This window comes from Cyprinodon tularosa, unplaced genomic scaffold (assembly GCF_016077235.1).
Source record: "Cyprinodon tularosa strain WSP-4 unplaced genomic scaffold, ASM1607723v1 ctg249, whole genome shotgun sequence".
NCBI lineage: Eukaryota > Metazoa > Chordata > Actinopteri > Cyprinodontiformes > Cyprinodontidae > Cyprinodon > Cyprinodon tularosa.
In genome coordinates this window covers 1,296,993-1,310,577 of record NW_024038924.1, presented here as the reverse complement: position 1 = coordinate 1,310,577, position 13,585 = coordinate 1,296,993, and the positions used below count along the sequence as shown (strand labels likewise).

At 35.0% G+C, this 13,585-nt stretch overlaps 1 protein-coding gene across 1 annotated transcript in view; it reads right to left on the bottom strand.

Moving 5' to 3' along the window:
- Positions 1–13,585, bottom strand: part of LOC119785426 (protein unc-13 homolog B-like) — a 233,627-nt gene that overhangs the window by 180,919 nt on the left and 39,123 nt on the right. Inside the window, exons 4-5 of the mRNA XM_038288108.1 lie at positions 3,266–3,383; positions 865–988 (exon numbers count right to left, since the gene is read on the bottom strand). Coding sequence (XP_038144036.1) covers positions 865–988; positions 3,266–3,383 — 242 coding nt within the window. The remainder of the gene's footprint in view (positions 1–864; positions 989–3,265; positions 3,384–13,585) is intronic.

The window sequence follows — 13,585 nt, the reverse complement described above, 5'->3', positions numbered from 1 at the left end:
CTTGAGAGACTGCGCTACATGAATAAAACAGCAGAAAATAAAAATGAAAAGGTTGTGAAACATCATCACAGTGTAACCCATCATAAAAGATTAATAAACCCTAATGGTAGTTTCACATGTTATAGTATAAAGGAACTTTGGCAGGAAGTTGAGGGGAATTAAATACAGCAGGCAGCTGTTAACAAACAACAAGAAGAAAGTAAGGATGTAAAGTGCTTTCTTCCTATAATCTAATACTCACAATACCAGGTAAAAAAATTACATTATTTGTTTATAATTTATAATTTTGTAACCATACAGAAGTATAAACAGAAACTAATACTAAAAGGTATCAAAGAACTAATCATATTCAGCTTTGACAGTTTAATACTCAAATCAAACTGGAAACAGTATATCATTGTTGTTTTTTTGTTTGTTTGTTTGTTTCTGTACATGACTAGTTTTGATGACTTAACGTTACAAAAAGGCCATTATCTCTTAAATGGAAAAACTATTTTTACATGACTGAGACCTGGATTGCTCCTTCATAAATGAAACATGAACAAATCAAACAGCACAGCTGCTCCACAATCCTCTCTATATTACATTTTACCAATACTACTAATGTGCATTACTAAATGAGATTCCTCATTTCTAATCACTATTTCTCAGTTTTCTGAATGAGAATAACTGTTTTCTGGTAAATATTACTTAGTTTCAGGGAAATTAAATGCACTTTTCTAAAAGTGTATATAAATGGCTCATTTAAGTTACAGTGTTTTATGAGCTTATTAAAGTGTTGACTTTTTCATTCATTATTCCTGGACAGGAAAAACACTTTGAAACAGAAGTACTCTTGTAAGTTTGGGATGATGTGATACAAACCAAATGGAAGCTCAAAGCGAGTGTCTAGCAGCACTTGATGTGGAGTTGGATTGACGGTGCCGCAGATCTGATCCTCCTTCATTAAAACCTCAGAGTCCAAAGCTGTCCATTCTCCTGGTCCCTCCTGTAAAATCATAGAAACATTGTAGTGTGTAGTGTGGTGCTTTTTTTTCTATTCTTTATTACGTGCATGCAACAAAGGTGTCATTTCACTTGTCGCCACCTTAGGCAAACATCTGGAAAATCTTGAGAACATGAGCTGTTCTCTTTAAAATCTTAACCCTAACACCTTGAAAAGCTGGATTCGTCAGGTCCTCGATCCCAACCCCCCTCCGACAGAGAAGGAGCCACACTTCCACAGCGAGATTAAACTCTCAACAGCTGGATTTATCTCCACCAACTCCTTACAACATCTGCTTGACCTAAAATTTTGCAAACATATGTAGCCCCATCTGAAACCTTATCATACTTTGAGGCAGGCTTGTAATGGAACATAAAGGGAGGGAAAAAATCACTATTGCCACAAGTTAGAGATGCACATTTCAGGCTGGCACACAGGAGTCAGGTGAACATTTTTTAAACATGCTACAATGTTTAGGTTCAGTCATGGTGTTTTACTTTTTTTATTGAATAAAGATACTAAATCACCCAAATTAATTTGTGCCAGGAGCTTTTCACCCCAACATTCTTATAAATCCTGTGCTGTTCTGCTCAATTCACACACACGATACAGATCACACCTGCTATTAAGTTCAGCTTTGGATGTGCAAAGTTTGAACGCCTTCTGATACATAGAGACCTTTTAAGATCATGCTTTAAATGTTCTCCTGGAAAGACAGGAGTTAAATCCCTCTACAGTAACATGTGAAAGACCTACTGGATATTGTAACATGTTAATTAAATCCGTTTTAGCAAAATAAACAAATAAGAAACTTTTAGAGACAGTTACTTTAAAAAATAAACAAGTCCCAATCACCTAAAGAACAGAAGAAAAAATCTTCTTAAAGGATTTATTCTCCTAAAGTAGTAATCAGGTTCCCATCTGTAAATCAATACAAATATTGATCCTTATAATGAGTCTCTCGCTTCTTTCTAGTCATTAATGCTGTTAATGTAGTTCCAAATAAAGCAGTAAAAGACTCAAACTAAATATACTGAATTTGTTCAAATATATATATTAAAAGTACAAAACTCTTTATAATCTGGAAATTTTAAATGTATTTTAAAGCCAAAACTAAACCAAATAAACCAAAATAAACTCTTTGAGGAATTGGTAATCTAATCTGTTTTAGAGTTAACACACAATGTTGGAGGTAGTTTAAACTGATACATTTAAGAAAAGGAAGAATGAAACTGGTTTAGTCTAAAACAAGTTAATTCAGGAATGTGGAAAAAATTAGAAGAGAAACAGGAAACAGAACCTGCCCAAAGTACAAGTAAGTAAGCCCTCCTGATGGCAAAGGACCCCAAATATTCACTGGCCACCCAGCTATACTTGACTGTAGATCTAATAGTATCACATTTTCATTAAAGGTTTCAGCAAATTAATATTTAACAAGATTAGCAAATTTCTTAGTAAAGGTGCAAAACAATAAAATCTTAATTGTGTTAAATAATAAAAACCATCTGCTACAGGTTTAATCCCATCTTTGAGATGGATTAGTTAATAAATACATCTCCGTATCAGCTGTATTTAGCCTTGATTGCAAAATTTCTATTTCAAATAACAAATATTAAAATATGCAAACATCTGGGGTAAAACGGTTAAAGTCAATTATAAACTCTAAAGATTAGAAAGAATTATCTAAAAAAAAAAGACTGCTAGGTTTAAAGTAAGGAGTACTGCTCAACCTACATCTCGGTTAAAGGTATAGTAGAGGAATTTTCGCAAATTCTTTAAAAGACCCATGCTCTCAACTATAAAAAAAAGCACATGCATAACCCTGTACCCACTCCCAAGAGGGAACGCCTATTAAACACATGCAAGAGCGTGCACGAGCCCATTTCTCCTTGTGCATGCTCTGTTTAAAAGTTGCTGTATGCTTAACTCAAAGTAAGCTTACTTTGGAAAAGAAGATTTGCATTTTTCCACTATCTCACCACCGGTAAGTAAAAATGGGGATGAGCATGTAAGATGGCCTTACATAAACATATCACCACAATGATTGACAATTAAGAGGACCACTTATTTTGATGATCCACACAGAAAAGAACATCCTCCACAATACCTTTAAGGTGTTGTAATCCTAAAAAAAAAAAAGAAAAAAGTTCCAAAGGCAAACAGAGTATTTCTGATGTCACCTTTTAACAATAACATGTTCCCAGTTATTACACTAGTGTTTGAGAGCTTTCTACAGTATGTACTATCATAAATGAAAAAAAAAACTTTTCGCCATGTTACCTCATCAGACTGATGAATGGTGTCTAGGGGTATCAGGGCTGTACCGATCATAGTATCCCAGATCAAACCTTTGTTCCATAGCTCCACCACCAGGCCAGAGTCCAGATTGCTGATCTCACTGTAGAAAAGAAGCAAACACAAACTAACATCAGTAACACACAACAATTAAGCTTTTTACATTTTTACAACAGGAGGTTATTTTGGCTGCGGCTTTTAGAGCTAAAAAAAATTGCAAATTTTAAAGTGCATCACAGTAATTCACTACCTATATGGTTGAAACTTTGGCAAAACTGGCTGTTCCACCAGCACCATGATCCTGCTCAAAGATTCATCCCTTATGAAACTTTGCGGGCAATATTTGGAGGTCTGGTTTTTGTAACACAGCCCAACAAATTCTGCCAAGAAAATGAGTCAAACATCCAGCCAGAAATGTGCCAGGAGCTTACTGATAGCACAAAAAGGTGTGTGAGGTGGAACCATCAAAATAATATGTAACAACCTGCCTGCATAAGCTTTGCTATTATTAAACCAACCTCTGTCCATTCCATAGACACACATACATTCAGTAATTTAATCTCTTCACTATGGTGAAGAGATTAAATTAAAATTATAAGTAAATAGTTTTTAACCAGACAGTTAATGTTTTTTTTTCTTACATGGATTTACAGAGGTTAAAAAAAGACTGTCTTTAATGTACCTACATAGTCAGTGTACCTCATGTTTACATCAGATCCCATCAAAATGGGGGTTGTTATCAGCTTTAGAGTCTGGTGCCATTATTCCTCCTCCTCCTGGTCAGGAAGTGCATCAGTTTTTTCGGTGAAAAAAAGAGGGCGAAGGATGACAGCTGTCATCTTCTCTAAAGAGAAAACAGCAGCCAACTGTCTCCACTGCTCATCTGCATATTCATATTCACGTTCTCACTCACATTCATATCGCTTCAGTTTGCCTGTCAGTCATCTCTGATGACTCCTCTCAGCTGGGATGGTGGAGAGAAGGTGGGTGGGAGATGCTAAGTGGCAAGTGTGTATGCCTATACATTAATATTGCCTATTAAGGACCTTTTTCTGGTTTATCCACTAAACTGAAGAAGACCAACAGGCCTTAGAGGGAGAAAAACCCTGATCTCATACAGTGGACTTTCCCTTTTTTAGACTTAAGAATGTAGAGGTATTGTGTAATGTAAGTTTTGCTTATAGTTAAGGTTAAACAAAAATACAATTCAGAAATAAATGTAAGGCAACCCAAAGACAATGTGGGGAAAAATGCAATGCAATGTCTCTGTGTTCTTGTATTTGATACATTATGGGGCATATTTTCTGGAAAAATAGCACGTTGTAGGAACTCACTGCTCCTTGCGGAGCCCGATTCCTGGACCCCACAAGGAGATTACTGTTTTAGGGTCAGGACTCACATTTAGGACTAAGGTGTGAATTGAGATTTTTCTATGCAGTATTTTTCAGACTATAGAATGCACCTCATTATAAGACCCACCAAAACATTTTTGAAGAAACTAGAAATGTATATATATTAGCCGCAGCCAGTATACCGTAACCTGCTGACATCTACTGAACTGTCTCCCAACAAACCTGTAGGGGGAGCTCTACATATAGCCAGAGGCTATATGTATATATATGATACTATGATTGATATATATATATATATATATATATATATATATATATATATATTTTTTTTTTTTTTTTTTTTTTTTTTATTATTATTATCTCACATTAACACACAGGTTTATGAAAACTTCATCAAACAATATAATAAAATCATTAATCATTTTGTTCAAATATGTATATTTTATGTTTATAGACTATTATCCTCTTCAGCAAATAAGCAAAAGCTATGGTTGCAAATCTCTTGTAACAGCTTTCCCTGGTCTCTACAAAAAAACTATGAAAGATACAAAAGTACCCAGAAGAACCTGAATACCCGATTAAATGATTATGAAAATCAACCAAGATATTATTTTATGGGGTGTTTTTCCTAAAATCTCACTCAACTAAATCTGAATCTAGCAGTTAAATAAAATATTATTCTGTGTTTTATGTTTGTTTTTTGATCTGTATTGTTCTAAAATATGACATATTGGGAGCAAAGGAGGCCAAGGTGAACTGCATTAATCTGAAGTAGTTTATTGCGTAAGATGACAGACCTGGATCTTTCAGTTTAGAGCAAGAGGGAAAGAATGAATACAGTTGTAATTACTGACTCAATATAATCTATGGGATTATGCAATCTTAACCATGGAAGAGTAATACTTTTATGATTAGAACCTTGTGTCCAGGCAAAGCTTGCTGTCTTTAATGTTAGACCAGATGTGATTGAGTTCCCCCCCCCAGGTATTTTATTTTGCATGAAAATATTTTTCATTATTGAGGGCTATGGATAAAGTGAAAATAAAAAGCCAGAACTGGTGTATTTTTTAAACATAACACATAGACAATAATGATGGCTTGCACACCTATACACTGAGCTGAAAAGAGAATGTGTATTAAAAAGCTTTAAGCCCAACAGACGCTTTAGACCTTACAGACGCTGTCCTGTCTGACTGGAGCTCTGTCACATTTCCAGTGAAATACGGCTTCAGACGTGATGCTGCTGGAAACCATTTACAGATTTAGTAAATAACTAAAAGAACAGTATTTTCTTTTACCTCAGTGGCTCGTGTGTTTTTCTGTTTAAATGGCACGGCTGTTTTGCTTTGAAACTCTGGTGGAGCAGTCTGGGTTTTTAAATAAAAAGGTGTTGTCAGTCTAAGACAAAAACTAAATCATGTTTTGCAAATAGGAAATTCTATTTCTGTCTGCTTAAACCTTAGAGACCAACCTTGCAAAATAAAACTCCAAATCACTGTGTTAACGGACCCTATCAATATTCGTAATTAAATCAATACCGTCTGCAAGAAAATGACTTTTGTTCCTCCAAGATAAAGGCATTAAAAAAACAAATCTTGAACTCTTTTCTCTTCACTGCCAAAAATAAAATCATGCAGTCGATGTTCCTCTTTGAGTTGAAAGAGGGCAGTAACATTTGTGTATAAGGAGTGGTTTTCATTCCTAAACGTAGATTTATTAGTCAAATATCATCTGACTGCATTAGTCCCTCGAAGATAAGCAATAAAACTCAAAAACACAAACTAAACAATAACTGACCAAAGCATCCCAAAATGTCCCTCCTTTGCTTTTACAGTGTACATTCAGCTCACCCATCCCCCAATGTTTCCTGTGTTATTGACCATTGTGTTGTATTATTTTTATTTAGATTAATTAACTATATAAAAAAAAAAAAATCCTGAATGGGTTAGAAAAGCGCTAATGTTATTTATTTTATGCAAAATGCTCTAAGTGACAGAGTGTTTTTCAGGGTTCCATGGGGGCAGTTATTTTGTTTGCACAATACGTTTATATATAGTACACAAAGGGTAAAGGAGTAAAACAGAGGACAATGGGAAGAAACTAAGAGAGAATCCTTACTTTTTTTACTCATGCAAAAAAACAAGCAAACCCAGTTAACTTAGCTCAAAACTGAAATTTTGAGAAAATTGCCAAAAATATGACCTTTCCTAATGATACTATGATATGTAAAAGTTCAGTCATTTGGTTCTGTGCATCTTTATAACATGAAGAACATCTCCAGGATTAAAGCCCTAATGTCCAAGCAAAAAAAAAAAAAAAAAAAATTATGAATTTATCTTTAGTAAAATTACTGGAACAGTGTTTTCATAGTTTTACTTAAAAAAGTGCATCAGACAGCTGCAGCTGATCCAAAACACTGCTGCCCATGTTCTCACTAGAACTAAGAAAGTTGAGCACATCAGCTTAGTAGTGAAGTCCTTACAATGGCTCTCTGTAGCATAGAGAATATAATTTTGTCTATAAATCACTGAATGGATCAGCACAGCAATATATGACAGATTGTCAGTGTATCAGCCTCCCAGATCACTCAGGTCTTCTAGTTCAAGCCTACAGTACTCTGTACCCCAAGAACTAGAACCAAACATGGAGAAGCAGCATTTAGTTCCTATGATCCACTTATCTAGAACAAACTCCCAGAACACTGTAAAAGTGCTGAAAGCCTGAGTACTTTTAAGTCAAAGTTTAAAACCCATTTGTTTAGCGCTGATTTTGACGAAGTTAAACTACTGACTGGGGTATTAGTTTTAGGTTATGATCCAAATTTCTTTATCATATTTTTTTTACTTGCTTTTGTTCTGCTTTTTTTGTGGTAATAATAATTTTTTTGCATAACAGAATGTAAACAACCATTCTAGTCTTTCTGAGGTAGAAACAAATGTTTTACAACAGTATGTTGTAACTTGATAGGAGGAATTACAAATAAATACCACCAAATTCATACTTCCCTGCTGACTTGATGTTACGACAGAGCCAGTATTCTAATTGTTCCAGTGGTCACTAAAAATACAGGTTAAACTTAATTTACAGATCCAGCTGCAAGAACAAAGACTTTGCTGATTAAAAGCTTAGAGAGAATAAAAGTGATGAAGGAGGAAAAGGTTTCCCACTGACAGACGTTAATCACTCCTGTTGTTGTAATTTGATAAAGTCACTCCTCAAGCACTTAATACAGGTTGATGCAGGCAAAGAGAAAAAGGTCACAATTTGTTGATACTTGAGCAGCACTTAATTGACAGGACTTGAAGGAAAGAGCAGGAAATGACCTGAAACATCAGACATATTGATCAATCACTGAGAAAACATGATCAGTGGAGTATCTCCAAGACCTTCTACTTACATTTATTTATTTATAGTTATTGTATTGCAATTAACACACTTCCTAGTTAAAACAGACTCAACTTTATTCATTGATCCTTACAAATCAGATAATATCACAATCACTGGATATCATCTTTTTCTAACATTTTATTTCTGGAAAGGAAGTAGCAACCAAGACATTACATTTGATGGATCTACTGAAAGACAGTAACTTCTGACACAATAGAATAAATCTGTTCAGTAGATTAGGCCTGATCCTGCAGCATCTAAAGACACCTCCGGGTAAAGCAACAGAGAATGAATGAAGAAAGCACAAAGAAAAAGACATGAAATGATGCTCGTTTGTAAGATTTGATCAACATAAAGCAAGAAACACAACATCTAAAGAAATGTCCAGTATAAAACATGCACACATATGCTCTGGCGACCCTGAAAGTAAAAGGATCGACATAAACCTACTTAACCTCTATTTGCCAGAGGCCAAAACACCAACCTGATAAAAAGAACAAGACCCTAAACAGACACAAGCTGTGCAGGAATAAAATGTGGCATACACTCAGGGTAAGAGTTTTAATAGCATTAGCTCCAATGTTACAACAGAAAGAGAATTAATAAGCAATGGCAAAGATAACTATGTTCAAACTTGTCAGATCTTTTAACGTTGCTTTTCAAGCTGAATATACACTGACACTAAAGAAGGATCCTACCACAATGTACTGTAATGAGACAAGTTTTTAAACCATAAGACCAGATTGGGTGCTATGGCAGATGCAGCGACCCTGTGCAGTTGATCTCCTCAACATCTTGCTGTCTATTGTCCCAACCTTTCTGTGCTGTAATATGTGGGTGCACTGTATATACTGTATATATCCCATGCACCTTTTTCTATCTTTGGCACATTCTTCTTTGAGTATTTGAGCTGATGTAACAAGTACATTTCTCCCATCTGAGATCAATAAAGTCAATTAATCAATTGACAGAAATTGCTGCATGTCAAGGAATGCATAATGAAGAGTGTCAGTTGAGAAGGATTTTAAAAGGCTGTCTATCAGCATATCCCATTCACAACATCCAATGCTTTGGACCTCAAATACTACTAAGGCTTCACTACTTTACCGTCTAAACAAACTTGTGAAAACTGACTTCCTTACAGGTAAACCTCAGAATGTTTACAGTGGAAAAAACATCTCACCTGTTTAATAGAAGGGTATGTAAACTTTCAAGCACAACCTAGTTTGGTTAGTTTGCACCTTTTGCATATAAAACTGCCACTTCTTCCTGTCATCCCTTTCTAAGCCTAAAGAAATATGCTAATCTTTAAAGTGCAAATTTTTTTTTCAATTTTAATCTTTTTTTTTATTTCAATTTTATTCAATTTTGTTTCAAGTGGATTTTTTTAATAAATAGAAAACTGTTTTAAAATGTCATAAGTTCCAGTGTTAATGTTGTTCTTTAAAAGGGTGCATGTGCATTATTATATCATAAACATTACATTAGTTCAGAATGGTCTCCAAATGACAATATTATTATTTATCACAATATATTTTGGAATTTCCAGTGAAATCTGGCATTGTGGCAACCCTACCTACTACATTAGTATAAAATAATGAGGAAGTCTGTCTAACACACGTTTTAAATAGCTGAAACACAAGGAGAGGAGACAAACAGGACACTTTACAATATCCAACACACACAGAGCCACATCAAGATCTAATTTACACCCAAAGGGCTGCTCGTCTGCACAACAATGTTCAAGAACAGCTGTTAAACATGAATGCAGAGGGACACATCCATTTACCACAATGACCGTAACCACAGGTCCAGCCTGGACTATTCCTGCATATGCCTTTTGAGGGATTTAAGAAATCAAAATACTTTATTTGATTTCATTCTAATTTTTACAGTAGCAAAAAAAAGTATCTTGTCCTCATTGAATCTATGACAAAACTAAGATTTTTGTAATTTGTTACTGCTTGCGATTTTATGTCAGTCATAATTTAGCTAGCCAGCCATAGATCCTATTTATATAAAATAATATAAAATCAATTTTTGTTGGTAAAACTGTAACACTGGTGGTGTATATGTATTTATCAACTAAAGCAGTGCCCCTCAACCTCTTTGGCACCACAGACTGGTTCAATGTCAGACAAATTTTTTCCCGGATTTGTCTGTAACTGTAGTACTCTATAGTCGCTATTGTAATCCAATTGTAGTCCAGTTTTATTTGTTAGCACTTATAAAACAACCGAAGCAGAACAAAGTGCTGAACTTTAAACATGCCTTTAAAATTAGCAACCGCAAAAACAAAGTGCATGAAAACAGCCTGCTAACTACGAATGATAGCAGTCAAACAGAGGGATCCCTGAGTTTGACATACGGTGTTGTGGCCGATATACTTCAATAGCAAGTCATAGACGGAAGTGAATTTGTTCAGTTTTCAAAATAAAATACCAGTTAAGACTTGAGAAAAATAAATCAGTCGGAAATTATAAAAGTGATTTATTCTCTTTGTGCAGCCCGGTACCAAATGGCACATGGACCGGTACCATGGCACAGGGATTGCAGATCACTGAATTAAAACAATATTTTTTATAACACTTACAATATTATTTCAAACCCTCGCAACTATCCTCAGATTGAAAGAGATACTCTTCTGGCTGCAGCAGTTTCCTGTCCGTCGGTGCATGTTTAAATGCAAAGGGATCTCTAAGTCGTAGGAACACAGTATAAATAGAAAAAATAAAATTCTATGACATTGGAAACATGGTGCAAAGTTTATGAAGCAAAGAAATACCTTTACCTTTCACTTCTGTTTATAATGAACTAATGGAGAAGCACTTATACATTATGAGCCAAGTTATTAGCAAGTCATACATAAATACTGACATTTTTCAAGTTTTTTTCACATCTTTGTTTTTTTTGCCCTAAAAGACAAGAAGAACAAAAGTTTTTTTTTTCTTTTAAACACTTAAATGGTCATTTTTGCTGTGCCATATGTTTTATGGAAAGAAAAATGAAAAGGACTAGTTTTTTTTTATCCTCGTTTTTTTTTCCAGATGTTTTAATACCTCAATGGAAGCACAAGAATATCAGCAAATGGTCAGTTTGAAATAAAAGTTAAAGGCAACTTAAATATAGCAACTAAAAGTTAAAAAGCAGAAACCTTTACAAACGGATAACAGCTTTAAGACAAATGAGTTGCTGTTTCATATATATATTGCACTAGACCACAGGCAACAGCTAGATTGGGAATTGATTTGGTCACCATGATGGGGCTCTATGGAGTAAAATGTAATTCAGTCAGTTTGTTTACATCATTAACAGGCTCGCCATGGAATCCATTACGAACACTCTGAGCCCCAAAAGACTGATCAGAAAGGCCTTTGGTGACTTGAATTGAATTCCTTTAAATACATTTTGAACCTGATAGTTATAAGTTATCTTCACTGTGATTTAAAGGATTACATATGAACATCTATGCACCACTGAAGATGTTTTTGTAATGCACAGTAAATATATCCTGCCAACTAAAGGACTTCCTTGTCAAGTGTAAACCATAGGCTCACACAGTTCGCAGTTCAGTCTAAACTGGGTTAAAGTGTCCTAGATAAATGTAATATTGTATCATATTAATATTATTACTATTATATATTTTATTACTACAGATGCTTAATGCAGTTCTGAGTAACCCGGTAGGTCTAGGCCATTTACACCAAACATACACACACCCACACCCCTCTCTACACACACACACATTTACATGAATCAAATATTTGGTAGAGTCATGCTTAAAAATGCACATATTCAAGGACCCATCTCTGGTAGCAAGAAAAGTTCATTTGTAAAGCGAGAGAGAAAAAAGTAAGATATATCTCATTCAGTAATCGATAAATCATTAACTGGAGTATGGAGACTGTAAAACATGCCTTTAACTAACAGAGTAACCCAGTTTGAGCAGTAATTATACCAAAATTTTATAAAAGATATGTAAATAGTTTGTATATAAGATAAAAAATATTTTTTCTCTGTCAATATGCTCTATTTAGCACTCCTCAAGTGGAAATGTTTTAGATTTACCAGGTTAAAATCGTAAAAAAAAATGTCCTATAAGGAACCTTTGGCTATTTGATTATTAAACAATTAATTCAAAAAACATTCAACAGATTAATCGACTTGAAAAATAATCGTAAGTCGAAGCCCTAATAGCAAGTAATGTTGACATTTTTTACATTTACTAATAGAAATTTTGCCATTTTTTTGTGTGTTGAGTAGGGCTGTAACAACAAATCGATAAAAATCGACTTTTAAAAGCGTTGGCAACGAATTTCATCATCGATTAGTTGTGTCGCGCGATTAATGCGTCATCCGCCGCCGCAGTCATCATCGCTGCCACTTGACTGAAACGGGGGAAGAAAAAAAATTACGGCAGAGCGAGCCAGCGCTGCAGGTGCGCAGTGTTGCCAACTCAGCGACTTTGTCGCTATATTTAGCGACTTTTCAGACCCCTCCAGCGACTATTTAAAAAAAAAAAAGCGACTAGCGACAAATCAGGCGACTTTTTACTGTGTCATTGGCGGCTTATGGAGACTCTTACGTGAAAGCATGTATCGTTCCTACTCTTGTCCTGCAGCAGCAGCTGCTGCCGTGAGGCGCCTCCCCCATTCCAACCCCGTTCTCCCGCAGGAATCCCTCTCAGCGCTGCAGTCAGAGCCGCAGGATGTTTCAGCGTCCAGACTGCAAATGAAGCGCGCATGCGCCGGGATTGACGGCGCAAATTGATCACAATAATTAAAATAGCCTTTATAAATAAATTAACTTGCAAATTATGAGGGCAAGGTTTTTGAAGTTTAAATCTTCTGGCAAAGATAAAGTAAAGATCCTGCAATTTATGGAAGTAAAGCAGAATAAAATCCAGCAAGAGATCAGTAATATGTCGATTAATTATATGCCACATTCCCATGTAAATATCTGTCTTTGGAGGATGTGTTTTTTAGCACCCCTAGTTCTCTCATTTTTATTCCAAATACAATTTATAATTTGAACCACAGGGCTATTTTTTATCTCTATGGTTCAGTATTTTCTCAAGTAGCAACTTTAACTGCTATACTTTCCTGTCTTAAAAGGCAGAACTCTTCTAGTCTAAAAAAAACTCATTTGATGAAATGGGGGGCCTATTGTCTGAACCCCTTAGGGGCTTTTAAAAACAAAAATGTCTTTTTTTGCGCTTTATGAAACAAAGTACCCTATATTTTGTGGATGTACAGCTACATTTCTCATGGAAGTTTGCGTAGTTTTAACACAAACATTTGTTTTTCATATTGCACCAGTACAGTTAATGAGCAACCTGTACTTGTGTGCTTGTTTGTTCTGTCTAAAATGTTTATTCTGGAATAAAGAGGTTAATATAAAAAATATTTTTTGTCCGATTCATCGATTAATCGAAAAAATAATCGGCCGATTTATCGATTTTTAAAATAATCGTTAGTTGCAGCCCTAGTGTTGAGTGTTTGAGCTCAAAATATTTCTTTAGTTGTTGAGGTTCTACGGTAGACTTGTCTATTTATTCAGTTCCATC